The 14,641-nt window shown below is 35.3% G+C and overlaps 1 protein-coding gene across 3 annotated transcripts in view; it reads right to left on the bottom strand.

Annotated features, from left to right (window-relative positions):
- Positions 1-2,232: 2,232 nt before the first annotated feature.
- EPC1 (enhancer of polycomb homolog 1) overlaps positions 2,233-14,641 on the bottom strand; it is an 86,062-nt gene continuing 73,653 nt past the window's right edge. For 2 of the 3 annotated variants that reach the window (XM_019731488.2, XM_019731485.2), the window contains exons 10-15: positions 14,201-14,553; positions 6,940-7,058; positions 6,773-6,859; positions 5,804-5,945; positions 5,333-5,696; positions 2,233-3,596 (exon numbers count right to left, since the gene is read on the bottom strand). In XM_019731488.2, coding sequence (XP_019587047.1) covers positions 3,524-3,596; positions 5,333-5,696; positions 5,804-5,945; positions 6,773-6,859; positions 6,940-7,058; positions 14,201-14,553 — 1,138 coding nt within the window. In that variant the 3' untranslated portion in view covers positions 2,233-3,523. The remainder of the gene's footprint in view (positions 3,597-5,332; positions 5,697-5,803; positions 5,946-6,772; positions 6,860-6,939; positions 7,059-14,200; positions 14,554-14,641) is intronic. The other variant, XM_019731486.2, reaches the window with a different exon arrangement.

The following is a 14,641-nucleotide window of genomic DNA, read 5'->3' as shown; positions in this document are numbered from 1 at the left end:
CCAACTCCTGTGAGCGGCGCCTGGCACTCCTGTGCCTGGCTGAGCGACTCAGGCAGCACGAGCCCCAGACTCGGTTGGCCTCTGGTTTCAGTATTAGAAATCTGTTTCCAGGCTTATTCACTAAGTAGGGGGATGCAAACAACAGCAGCTTTGGAATCTGATCTGGCAGAGTTCAAATCCTAGAGAGTCAATCACTGTATAACTTTGAGTGAATCTCACCTACAGTATGGCGATAATCCTAGTACCTACTTCAAAGGGCTATTGTGAGGATTAAATGAGATAATTACCAAGCATAGGATGTTACATTGTAAATATGGGGTAGTTACCGTGTTTCCCCGAAAATAAGACCTAGCCGATCAGCTCTAATGCGTCTTTTGGAGCAAAAATATAATTTTTATATTAATGATTTTTGCTCTAAAAGACGCATTAGAGCTGATTGTCCGGCTAGGTCTTATTTTCAGGGAAACATGGCATTAACTAAATGAAATGTCAAAGTTCCCTCGATACCCTAATTCTCCTTTTCCCTAAGATCTTAATGTTTAAATTGCTTTTGTTATCAAGTCCTTCACTTCAGGCTAATTACAACACTGATAGCAGCGTATGTGGGAAAATGGCAAGAAATGTAGAGGCCAAAGTTGCAGTTTTGAGTCAAATTCCTTATTTCAAAATGTGAATAATTTATTTTTTCTGCATCTCAGAGTTGGTATGATCAAATAACCGAGTAGGTGCCAATATGGGTGTTGACCATCACTTGCCTGTCTGCCACTTCTCTACCCCCATGCAATTCATTTCAAATTTCTAACTGGGTATGCTTGATGAGGACTCCTTTTCTTGTTCCTCAATCCATTTATAAATTGGTCTGTGGACAACAGGCATACTAGTCACTTTGGGGGTCCAGACGTCATTCCCTTTGCTAGGTTTCCTTTAGAAATTTTAATCCTGATTATTCTTGAGTACATTCAAGCCCACATTTAAAATTTTTAGTCACACTGACCAGTGACTAGAACTGAAAAGGCAGCTTTTTATCTTTTCTCCTTAAAGAATGTAGAACAGAATAAACAAAAGTGGTTATCCAAACTGGAAATCCGTCCCTTTGAGGCAGGGAGTTCTCTTAAAGGTAAGAATAATTCTACAACAGCTGGTCAGTGATAGCTGTATTTATTACACCAAGATTGAATCCCACTCTCTTGGTGATCACACCCAGATTCATGGCTTTTAACACCATCTATGAAGATGACCCCAAGTTTTGGTCGCCAGCCCAGACCTCTGCTTCAAATTTCACTTTTATATACAACTGCCTACTTGACACTGCTAGTTGGATGTCTAATGGAGACCTCAAATAGTCCCAGACTGAGCTTCCCCCAAACCCACTCCTCCCACCGTGCTCTCCAACTGTGGCGAGTTGCACAGGCCGAAGACCTTGGAGTCATCCTTAAATCATCTTTCTCTCGTGTACCTCACATCTATTCAGTGAGCAATGTTAACTGGGTCAACCTTTAAAATAGAAACAAAATCCAACTACTTTTCACAGCCACCCTTGTCACGACTGTCTCTCACTTGGATTACTACCATTTGCTTCTAACTAGGCTCCCCCTGCAGTCTGTTCTGAACACCAAAGCCAGAGTGAGTCTGTTCAGATAGCATCACTTTTTTGCTGCAAACTTCTTTCCCAAGTAGAGGAAAAGCCCAAGTCCTTAAAATCACCTACCAGGCGGTCCATGGGCAGGCTCCCCACTACTCCCGGACCTACCCTTCCCTTCTCCGCGGCACCAGCCACATAGCTGCTGCTTAGTAAACCAGGCACACTCCCACCTCAGGATCTTTGTACTTATTCTCTCCACCTGCATGCTTTCCTCTCAATTTCAGGTCTCTGATCAGATATAACCATCTCTGTGAGCCCTTCCCTGCCCACCCTCCACCTGATCCTGGCACTGCTTCTTCCCATTTCCTTGCTTTACTTTCCCCCCTAATACTTACTATAATACGCTTTAAATTTTACTTATTAATTTTGTTTTTATTACTGAGATTATAAACTCCACGAGGGCAGGCATTTTTTCACTGTTGTAGGATCAAAAACAGTCCCAACCAGAGTGATCGTTCAATAATTGTTGAAAAAATGCACGTGAAGTCATCACTCTCATTCCCATGTCCCCCTTTACTGAATGATTTTAATTAAAGTCACACAAAAGTACTTGGGGTGAAAATGAAAGCAAAAGACCACTAACACATTAGTTTGTCAACATGTAATGCCCTGGGTTTATTTTGTGAGAATTCTATCACAATTTTTCCAGGTGGGATTAAAAACCTTAAGGATAATGTATGCCATTGGACTGGGCATTCAGACTTCGGTACTGACAAAGCACTAGTAGTAGTCTGTTAAGTACCATTCTCTTCACAGAAGAGAGGTCAAATATTTCCAAAGGAAGGCACCCGATATTTGTGGTTCTGGCCTTGCAGCCTTCTGGAGAATCTTAAAAGGAAAAAAGCTGGCTGGCTGTTTTTAGAAACTGGAATGATGATACACGTACAGCAATTACTGCATTCTTCTCCCTTATATCCTTTTTGTAAGAACAAGTAAAGAATGAAGTCTTTTAAACAATTCGACAATAAAAAAGTACAATTTTTTTTTTGTGCTAAAAAAAGGGCAAGACAACATAAACTCCAGTTGTAAGGACTCCATTTGCATACTTGATTTAACACTTTTTGGTGTGGAAGGAAATGGGACTACGGGGCTGTTTGTAGAGCAGCAACATAACATTAGTGCTTTAAGTACCAGAAACTACCCACAGCTTTGTGGGCAAGTGGGGATGGGAAGATTCAAGAGACTTCATTTTTAGCTTGTTACTTGTCCTAATGATAGTAGACCAGGAAGATCCCCATTTAACAGTACATTCCCCATTTTTTAAAAACTGATGCCTTTTTTTTCTGTAAAATTCTGTATGTATGTCACCATTTTTTTTTCACGTGATACACAGAAAACTCAGGGACCCAGAGGGGAACCAAGTTATGTTATACCATTTACAAAATACCAAGGAGTCCACAGCTACCTAACACATTTACTACAGCACAGGAACCAATGAAGGTACAGTGTACAAAAAACTGTAAACACGGCACAATAAATAGATAAAACAGCAGGTTCCGCACCATGCACATGATGTGATGACACTTCATCTCTATACAATCTCACATCTCACACTCTTTGTTGCAATTTATTTCCCCCCCACCCCCCACCCCCAAGTGCAAAGCATCACAAATGAACATTTCTGTATTCAAGTAACGTATATACAAGGTATTACAAAGATGCAGTACTGTACAGATAATTGCTGTAGTCTTAATTACAGGTGTTGATTTTTTCCTATTAACAGTAAGAAAAATTGAAGCATGAGAGATGAGCACTGCTGTCAAGTCCCCACAGCTGCCACAGAAACGCATGTGCTGCATTCCATCATCCCTTGCATTCAAAATGCTACTGATGCATAGCACCTAATCAAGTCCCCAGGTTCCAGGCCCACTCCTGAGGAAGCTACGTCACCTCCATCGCTACTGTATTGTCTGCTATGTTGTTTAGTGCTGGCTTTTCTGATTCATGATTTTCCCTGTTGAAAAAATAAGTTCAATAAATTACTTTTCTGCAACCAATTTAACAAATCAAGACTATCTTCCCAATAAAAAGTTTATATATTTTTAATAATAGAAAGAAATTTATTTGACTCATTTGGGACAAGATGTCAAGTAGAGGAATATGAACCTTTAAGTTTATTATCAGGAATATACAATCAGAAGTCAGGTTTATCAATTCCAAGGTCAACTATATTCCTAACAGAATTGTAGTTAGCTTCCAAGCAACCTACATGTTAAAAACACATAAAAAATCCTTCAGTTTTATAGTTTATAGTTTCAATTTCCTCCTCTACTAAACCTTTCATGACAGTTTAAAAAAAGGAACAAATGTGACTGAGGTTCATTCACGTCAGGACTTGAAGTCTGTTTGCGTGTGTGGAATTGGGTAGGACAGCTGTCGAGCTGGGGGTCAGAGGCCAGGGCCTTAGATGGTTCCAGCACCTAGACTCTGAGTGTGCTGGGAGAAGTCAGTTAAATTCTTTGGATCTCAGTTTCCTCATCTTTAAAACAAAGGGACTAAAAGAAGGAACATAAAAAGTTTTCCATGCACTGCAAGTGTTCCATGATTACACAATTCTCTAGTACTGCAAACCATGTATTTAAGAATTATAATTGCTTGATGAGCTATGACTAGACCCAGAATACTAATAAGAATGGATTAGTAATGAGCAGATAGTGACTGTTAAGTTCAGAAGCAGACAGGGATGCACAGGTTTGGAAACTAAAGGTTAGTCTGTTGCTACAAACCCTGCTCCTCCTCCTAGGCCCCCAACGGCTGAGGAAGTCTAATGCCTCCACACCATTCCAGCTCCAACTACTAACCTTTTCAAACCTCTAGACAAACTAGTTCACTTGTTAATCTCTGAACACATTTGTATTTCCCCAACTGTCTTCCTTGTTTCTCCCCAACGAAGATCAAATCTGATCTTATTTTGCAGAACATTCCCAGAACACTCCTGGTGTGAAAAGATGTTACCTTATATTGAAATTATAGCTGTAATCTATAATTAATTTGACACACATATAATGCTTTATGATACCTCTAGAATGATTTTCACCTATTATTTATTATTTACAATTAACATTATTTATCATACTTTTATGCTTATCTTCTAATTAAACTGAAAACTCCTTGTCTTTCTCTTTTTGCTTCCCCCATAGTCCTTTGTCAACAGCAGGATTTTAATTACCATTAATGTTTAAAACAGAATAGAACCTGAGCAAACACTCTAAACCGTCTACTGAAACCCAAGAAGACAAGTTAGCATAGAAAATAACAGCGTGACTTGCCACGAATACTATAAGCCTTTACATTATTAAGAGCAGCGTAGCACACTAGCCATGGGGAAGTCTATCATTTCTGTCTCCACAAGAAGCTGTGGGAGAAATCATAAACAAAAGAAGCATTCTAGAGAGAACTCCTTCCATCCAAAGGTGGAAGAAAAATGAGATAATTATAAGCTATTATACTAAGAAAATGATGCCCAAATCATATATGCAACATTCACTATACCATTTAGTTCAAATTCTCAACAATACTGAAATGCATTTATCTGTTTAGTTCTTGAAAAAATAAGGATTTCTCATCTATAAATTTTAATGTATAAAGAAAAGAGCAAAAACCCACAAAGAAATAAGTAGAGAGCAATGCCAGAGAATTAAAGTTAGATCTCGTATTTTCAAACACTTTAGTCTTAAAGTAACTACTCACCTTGGGACTGAATCTACAGAAGATGAAGATGGAACCTTGGAAACTTGACAGTTTGCTGCGGCAGCCAGCTTTAAGGCAGACGATGGAACAGCACTTAAAGTCCTAGGTATATGTCGTGCATTTATGGGGGCAATCGAGTTTACAGTGGCAACTGATGAAGGTACAGTTAATCGAATGTTGTTCCCAATCAGAACCTGAGTTGTTGCAGAATTGGCAGCAGTTACTTGATGACTCAGTGCACTGTGGGAACTGGAAGTCTGTGTCATGTTTGAAGGCTGTAACAAAGTTGAACCTGCCGTTGATGGACTCGTATGTACAAGTGCTGTTGGTGTAGTACTACTGAGGTGTAAGCCCTTGTATACTCCTAGAGAAAAAGAAAGGAGCATCTAAACAATGTGCAGCTTGGCTGTTTATTCCAGATATGTGTTACAAACATTATCAAAACCATTTAAGTGTCTTAAACAACCTTACCTGAGGCTGGAAGGACGCCATTCACCCCAATTCCAAGCACCACATCATCCTTCATCTTGAATCCCATTAGTTGTTCTGATGTCACCAAAGCAGAAGCAGCAAATTGAGCACTAGCAGAATCCAAAGTCTTGGAAACAAAACCCTAAAAAGCAAATATAAAAATCTAATCAGCGTCACTTAGTCTCAGGTTAGTATTAAAGCTACACAGGTAGGGCAAAATCAATTTGAATATAAACAAAAGTGGCAAACCACTGATATATCTTTATCGCTTTTGATAGTCTTAAGTTTGAGAAATGTTCAAGTCATCTTATAACTCAAGGATTATGAATTGTGATCTTCACATGTAATAATATATAACATGGACAAGTCAATTACCAAAATAAACCTCCTATAATGTGGAAACAGTAAACCTCCAACACAAAAGTGTTGGACAAGAAATAAGCTAGTAAAACATTTCAGTGACTTACAAACACATATAATGAATAAATGAATAGGTAAACTTCTTTTACCTTACTTGCACACATATACACACATAACCAAAGGCACTTTTGGGATAGTAAGATAACTGTCCCTTTAGAATGGAAATAACAAAATATCGTATCATAACTTAGCCTCGAAATTAGGAGGTCCTTGAATTATTTTAATGAAGTTTTCTTCCAAGATGCTTAGAGATTCAAATCTCTCAGCATTTATGCCTTAAATGTGTTTAAATGGCAAACACTGATCATGCTTTAGGTTTAAGAGATTTCTTCCAAAAAGAGGTTATTTTAGTATGATAATTTTTACTAAATTTTAACAGTAATTAAAATACCCAAGATAATGAGCTAGGTGTAGGCAGGGTTACATATTAAAGAGGTACATTCACAGACTACAGGTCAGACTTGAAGACAGGGTCTCCGTCTCATTTAATTATGCCTTTTAGTTTTACTTTTAAAAATAGGGAGCAGAGGCAACAGCTTCCATACTCACCTGTAATGTTCTTTCTAAACCCTGTATAGAATGGCTATGATGTAGATTCAGGCGAAAGCCACTTTTCTGCTGGTTAGATGCAAGGTTCTATGACAACAGTTGGTAATTAGAGATGAACTCTGGTGGGAAACAATGAGGGATAATCATAAGACAGACAAATCCCTCACCTGTGAAGTGTTGGTGGAGGAATTACTATTTGCTTGCTGTTGCTGAATTTGTGCAAGCTGCTGTTTCTGCATTAGAGCCAGTTGCTGTTGATGTTGCTGGTATTGTTCGGCTGTAAATGCTGAACATAAAACGAGGAAACACTTTGTAATAATGCACAGATATCATATACATATTACAATATGAAAGTACATTTCAGCATGAACAAAATGTGTGCAGAACTAAAGTATTTGACAAAAGCTCAAGGTCCTGCTAAAGGTCCTTTTCAAATGAAACTTTCAGCATTTTTTCAACCCACATTTAAGAAGAGTGGCTTGAGTCGAAAGAAAAACAAAATTAAACTTCCTGAGTTAAACATAGGAAAGAGAAGTGCTCACTTCCCAAGTTGCAGAACCGTTATTTTTGTAAGCTGCGACACTTGTGCCAGACAGTGTTAAAAAGGTAATACCAGCTTTTTCATCCACATATTTGGAATTCAACTTTGCACTGAGCTTCAGAAGAAATCTGATAATTACCATTTGGTTTCTCGTTTACTCTATTACTGCCCCAATGCAGTCAGATGACCCCTAACAGTTCTGTGTATAAATACTAACTGTTCCACATACTTTCTAATTTTAATCGTTAAAAACATTTCCTCTGTATGAAATATATTAAGGTTGTCGTTTTATTACCTTTTTTTTTTTTTTTTTAAAAACCCATCGTTTAAGTTTAACAGGAAGAAAAGAGGCTCCAAATTTAAGGTTAATTAATTTTCCCCACCCAATTAACCCACCTGGAAAAAATCCAGTCAATAAGAACGGAGTTGTTTATGTTGATTTACTGTACAGAATGATGTCTGAGGAAAGACACTGTGTTATGCTACTTATGTTTGTCTATGGAGAGCTCAGTTCTAAAAAAAACAAACAAAAAAATGTTCATTTATTACCCCCCAAAAAGTGTGTGCAGTTTTTAAAAAGGAAACCTGTTTCTTTTTTTTGCCAATTAAAAAAAGGAAAAATATAAAAAGCACATACAATTACAACATCTGACCTTAAAGGCTTCTTTAAGAAGCCTGTGATGTTTGGGTAAGAATTATTTCAAAACAAACAAAAAAAAGTTATCATGCATCCCTAGGTACCAGGGAATCTACAAGTCATGCAAATTTCCTCAATCTCAAGTTTAATGTTTTCAAAATACTGCCACCTAATTTGTTGTTGTCTTTAATTGCATTTTGATAATTTAGTTAGAATATCACTTCATCAAGTTTTGTAACTTTCACTTATAACTCATGAAGTATCTATCAGGATACTGCTTCCACCTTATACAACTACAAAATGTTTAGGTAGAAATTTTGTATTTTGGATGAATCAGAAAATCATGAACTAATATTTAAGAAAACCTCAGAAGTTAGTATCTATACAGGCTCTTATATTGAGTTGAGCTTTAGTTTCTGTGCTGCAAGAACAAAAAAAAATTCTTGTTGAGAAAATTCTATTGATTTTTAAATTTTTGTGTTAAAAATCTGTTGAGTTGGTATCTGTTCTTTTATGAGATTCTTTTCCTATGTTTGAATCTTCAAATCTGATTTCTGTAGGGAAGACTTTTATTGATAATAGAATAATCCCTAAATGTTGACAAAAAGTAACTTTCCGTCAACATGATGGAAATGTCCATATAACAGAAATACGTTGAATCAGAATTTGAAAAAAATCTACAAAATTTAATGCAGCACTGAAAGAATGTTTATGATTCACATAATATTTATATTTAAACAAATCCATAACTAATTATCTAAACCTAAAGATCCTTAATTTATTAGTTTTGCTAATACATTTTTGAGGTTTATACTTTAATTTCCCAAGTTTGAGGGAATTGCCTAAGTCTTGAATTTCCTAATAGAGGATGCTCAATATATATATATATATTTTTATAAAGGACCATTTCTGGAAGGTCAGGTAATTACAGATTGAGGAAATAACTAATTTAGCATTCACTGAAGACCTGTATAAAAAACTCAATTTATATGAATGGAAATATTCTGTTGTAGAACTTTGCTGGTGTTTGTGTGTTTTAATAAAAAAAATTAACAATAATAATTTAGAAATTGATTAAATAAAGGTTCCAAGTATTTTTGCCCTATTTAAATCAACATTTTAATCCTTGGTCTCTGAGGGTCTTATGAATTTCACTTTTTAACAACTGTTAACTTCACCCTAATACAGATTTAGGAATAAAAACGCACCCAACATTTTAGATCACTAATACTCATCAAGATTTTAGGGAGACTATGAGATCTTGTTCCCCAGCATGTCATCAGTTTGGCTCAAATAAACTCTCATAAAAATTAAAAAAGATTTTAGATCACTGTGGTAGCCTATTTCTTAGATATCTCTAGAGTCTAGTCATAAAATTTTCCCTAGACGTTTTTGATAAATGATCGAGAAGAAATGTACAGAGCAACATATAAGCTGGAAGTGATGGCACTTAGTGCGTTCATTGAAAATATGAAAGATCAAATTATGTGAACACTGTAGTCCTTTTCAGCCATGAGATGCTAAGATTTTATATTTTTTCTAAGAAATAGAATTCCAATAAAAAAGGCTTATCAAGAAAGGAAAGCTTGGTAAGGTAGTAAACTGCGGCAAGTACAACCTGAATTGGGTTTTACATTATTAATTATAAAGAAAACCAAGAATACCTCAGATGCCATTATAATTCAAAGTCTAACCAAATGCTAAGTGAAAATAAACATAAAATGACCTAAATCTCTTATTTCCCTAAATCTCTATTAAGGTAGAAAGTTTTTAGGTTGTATGTCTACATCTAGATATCGTGTGTTAGTTAAGTTTGCAATTCATGCAAAGATGGACAAGATGGGTTTTGTGGACAGATGACCAAACCTAGAATCAGAATCATTTCACAGAACCAAAAAATTTTAAATCAGGAGGGATCCTCAGTGATTTCCTCCTACAACCTCATAATAGAGATGAAAAAACTCACATGAGGTCACAAAGATATTTACTAGTGGAAGGGGGACAGAACACCACCCTGAAACTTGTGAGATTTTTAAATATAAAAAGAAATAGACAAAAGTTTACTTTAGATTTAGTATTTTTAAATTAGAAATAATCAAACTTTTTATGTACGAAGAGTTTGAACCAAGTTATTAAAAAAATCTCATATATACAGCACCTAACAAACATTAATCTAGGCCGTGGAAGAGTCATGTGAGGGACACGCTTAAAAGCTGAGAACACGGAGGAGCATGACAGGACTCTGAATATTTCAAGGACACTACCATGTTGGAGATCAAGGAAACTTATTCAATGTGCTTCCAAAGGCAAAACAGGAACCAGAAGATTTAAATTTACGGAGGCAGCTTTTGTTCAATATATGGACAAACTTCTAAACAAGATTCCTAACTGGAGAATCATCTGATTAAGAAAGTTGTTGAATTGTCCTCACAAGAGGTGTCTAGACAGAGGTCAGAAACTTCTGTTTGGTAGCTTCTTATAATTCTCTGAGGTAGGACTTTTGATGAAATATTCTGAGATTTTACAAGTCCCCTTCTTATACAAGGATATTAGCACGTGGCACACCAGCACCTGGCATAGCTGACAGCTCAGGCTGCTGCCCTTTAGGTCACATTCCTATAGCTGAAGCAGATCAACTGAAATGATCAAAGAAGTGCAGGTGGGGTGGGTGACAGGTACTTAGGAAAAAACAATTTAAAAATTCAGTTGAGAAGATGGATTCTAGATTACCAAAATGTGTATTTTGTACACAAACAAACAAAGCTCCCTACAAACGCAAACACCTATTTTAAAAACCACACCTCAATTAGAAATTTTTTTGAGCAGTAAAAAGGCAGGGGATTATTTTAATACAGGAAAAAGGGTTAACTTTAAAGAAATAAATATAAAGTGAAAGGACTCCAGACAATATTAAAGTATGACCCCTTAATCAGTAAACTTGAATTGATAGGTTTGATGGAAGCTTATGAGCATTTATCAGCCATCCAGAAATCCAATCTGAAAACAGAAGTTTAGTAATTCACTTGATGGCAAAACATGACAGAACCTGAATTCATTTGACTCCAAATGACTTGAACATGAGATTGCTTGTGGTCAAACCTATTTAGTGAGAATATTCTTGCCTTCACTATAAAACCGTACAACCATTAATGTATTTTACTCCAGGTGCTACTCCAGACTCTGCTGATGATGTAATTCTGAATTTTGAAACACATTTGGATAAGGATTAAGGACCTGCAGCTTTACAAAATCCAACAATGAAAATATTCAGTGCTCAAATCCAGAGTTCCTTTTCTATGGTGAGATTAAAATTTTATGTTACAAACTGAAGTAAACTGCACTAAGCTACAGATATTGAGACTAACATTCTAGCTACATATTTCCTATTCACTTGCGAAATAAAGCAAATCTTTAGTGCAGATATGCAGATGAAATTTCACTGGGAACTAGGAATTCAAATCCTAAACATATAATGGTGGTTTTAAAATCACTTTTCTCTTTTTAGTCTTTCTGAATTAGAGTCCTAATTATGAAAAAGGGTATTAATTCTGACATCTGATATCAGCCAAACCCAAACATATGCAAATGACACTCAGTTATTGAAAAAACACTAAATTTTCAGAGATGCTTTTATGGATTAAAAAAAAAAAATAGAATAATGGATTTGGAAACTGTCCAAATCACATATTAACTAAAGACTATTAAAAATACATAATTTATACTAAAATCTAGTCCAGGAATTCTGAAAACACATAGTTAAGTCTTCTCAAGTTCCTCCATATTGTGTTATTCTGCTATATAGTATCCAGAGGACCAAGCACTCTAGTAACTAACCAGGCTACTATTTGGCTACATAACTATACAAAATGGCCAAGACTGAGAAGCAAGCAAGAAAAGATTCTGAGCAGTTGAAACAGAGGCTACAAAAGTTGGTGTGTTAAAGCTCATTCCCTTTATTACAAATAATGGGCTCTTGATATCTTATTTAGAATTTCCTGTTTAAAAATGAGACTAGGCCCACTAGATGATTTTTAAGAAAAAGGAAAATCTGTCTAGAAGGCATCATCATATCACAGCACACATCTAAATATTAATATTTAAGACTGATAGAATAATAAAAAACGGCGAAATCAAAACCTACATATTTGGCTTAAGCAGAAGGCAAGTATATCAATTGACTCATATCTCATACAATGGTTAAGATCTAAAGTCAGTATAGTAAAAATTAAGCCTTAAAAATTCCCTCAGAGTGTAACACAATACAGACCCATCTATTTCAATAAACCCAATACAACCAGTTTCCCCTCTGACATCAGACTAGATCAGAGTTTCTGTGGCTGAGTACTGGGTGATGTGGTATTTTTGGGCTATGCTCTATGAAAAAAAACCTTTAAAACTATAATTACACTGCCTGAGGTGAGATGCTTAACCTATAAATGAAGTGGCAGTGTGGCAAGGGGAACAATAGATCCACTTCTCCCATGCCCACAGGGGTCCACTGGCAAATACATTTTAGTAGAATTGTATTTAGAATACTATATAACACTTGACTGCTAAATTTTAATTTTTTTCCCCCAAGGGCCTATAGTTTAATTCATTTAAAAGCACATATAACTCCACTGTAATACACTTTATAGAGCATAAAGAGAAAAGCTTTAGGTTTCTGGATATTCACAACTATGAAAGAATAAAGTGCTACTCTACAGCAATCTGTAGAGAATCATTTATTCTCTAAGTATAAGGGAAGATCTAGTAAAATTTAAGGAAAAATTGAAAACAATTAAGTACGACAAAAAAAATTGAAGAACCCATATTTTAAAAAATTGTATCACATATATAGGGGAAGAATATGATTTAAAAGAAAATTACAGAGTTATTAACCCTTTTTTTTCAGCTAAATTTGTGGTAATACTACTGTTCAATGTTCACCTTTTAATATTCTTTGGCCAGCACAAATCAAGTAAGTTTTACAATATCAATGCTTATTTAAGTTGTATAGCAAAACAATTTACAAAAAAAAGATCATTACAAGATTCTTAGGATAGTTACACAATTCAACTTCTCTATCTTGAGGTGGAGGAGATGGGGATTGATGAACACGCCAATTTTCTATGAGAAGTCTCAAAGAATTTTATAGTTTATAAATCTTTATCAGGGAAAACATATCCCAAGTTTATACTTTTAAAATCTCTACACTCACACTATAAATAAGTCCTCCTTCATACTGAAAAGTTCATTTCTATTAAGACTACAAAAATAGAGTGACTCTTCATGACATCAACTGAAATTGATGGGATGATAAACAATCTGTTAGGCCTTAGATAATTTAGATTATCGTCTAGCTGATTTCCGAAATGTGATTACTGTTCTTACAAGCTGAAAGACTTCCACTTCATAGAAATATTGTTTTTCTAACCACAAAGTAAATTAGTTTATGAAATCTTTTCTGGAGGTCTTTAAAAATAAGCACATTTTCTTATTTATTAGAAGGTTTTACTGTAGCCTTACCAGATGTTTAGGGGGACAGAATAAATATCTTCCCAGTCTTTTCAATATCTCTATTTAAATTATCTTTACCAAAATCTGCAGTAACAATTTTAAGAATGGATTTCTATAATCTACATGCCTCAGATAACACAGATTTATGCTTTAAAATAGAAAGCTAGAATTTTAGAAATATTTTAAGTAGACAACATTTATTTTAGACACATTACACAAAGTAGCCATACATAATGCTACAGTAGACATTATCTAAAAATGTTTCCAAAATTATTAAAATAATCCTTTTACTTAAATATCGTTCTGTGAAAAATTAGTTTCTCTCATAAATTACTCTGAATTACTGTGACAACAGATAAGACTTTGCAAATCTACTTGCTAGTCTACTTTTAAGCAGTCTAAGTAAAAGAAGTGTTCAAGCATACAACAGCAACAATTTATCATCCACATTCTTTTCATATTATTTCGAAGATATAATTGCTGAATCTTGTGGTTCTGAGTTCATCCAGGAAACAAATGTCATAGGTTAAATAGTAATAAACCACCTTTGTATGTAGGTATGTTTAAATGAAGACACATGTACAAACAGGATTCAAATAAACACTTAAACGTAGTTTTTTTTTTTGTTGTTTTTTTTTTAACTATTTTGAGAATAAAGGACTTCTGGCCATAAATATAATAAACCACATATTCAAAAAATTGATGAACCTGACATTTGTATAGAAATGTACATCAGAACAAATAAACATACCAAAATGTGCTGAACCACTGCTACTTTTACTTTGCGTAGAGGTACTGCATGTCTGGGTCCCAGGTTGTGCTGTTCCTGTTCGATTTATACTCCTATATAATTTTCTACAGGAGAGTTCATCATTGTCACTGTCATGTAGGGATGGTGTCCGAGGCCTAAAATGCCGCCATCTACATGATTTGATATTGACTAGTATCTGACTGAGGTCTTTAGAGAAAGATTTGTCCGAGGTATTTGTTTCTGAGGTATTGGCAAACTGATTGACTGGAGAATGTTGTGGTGAGGAAAGCATTTCCAAATCCAGATGGCGAAACATACTGTCACAGTCTGAGTGAGCTCTGTCCATTAAGACCCTATTAAAAACAAGGCAGGAAACATGTATATAAAACAGCTATTCATAAATTATATAAAAAAGGCTTTTCTTTCTCTCCCCAACTCCAA

The sequence above is a fragment of the Rhinolophus sinicus genome, linkage group LG02 (assembly GCF_036562045.2).
Source record: "Rhinolophus sinicus isolate RSC01 linkage group LG02, ASM3656204v1, whole genome shotgun sequence".
Lineage (NCBI taxonomy): Eukaryota > Metazoa > Chordata > Mammalia > Chiroptera > Rhinolophidae > Rhinolophus > Rhinolophus sinicus.
The sequence above is the reverse complement of the archived record's forward strand: the minus strand, read 5'-3'. Positions and strand labels throughout refer to the sequence as shown.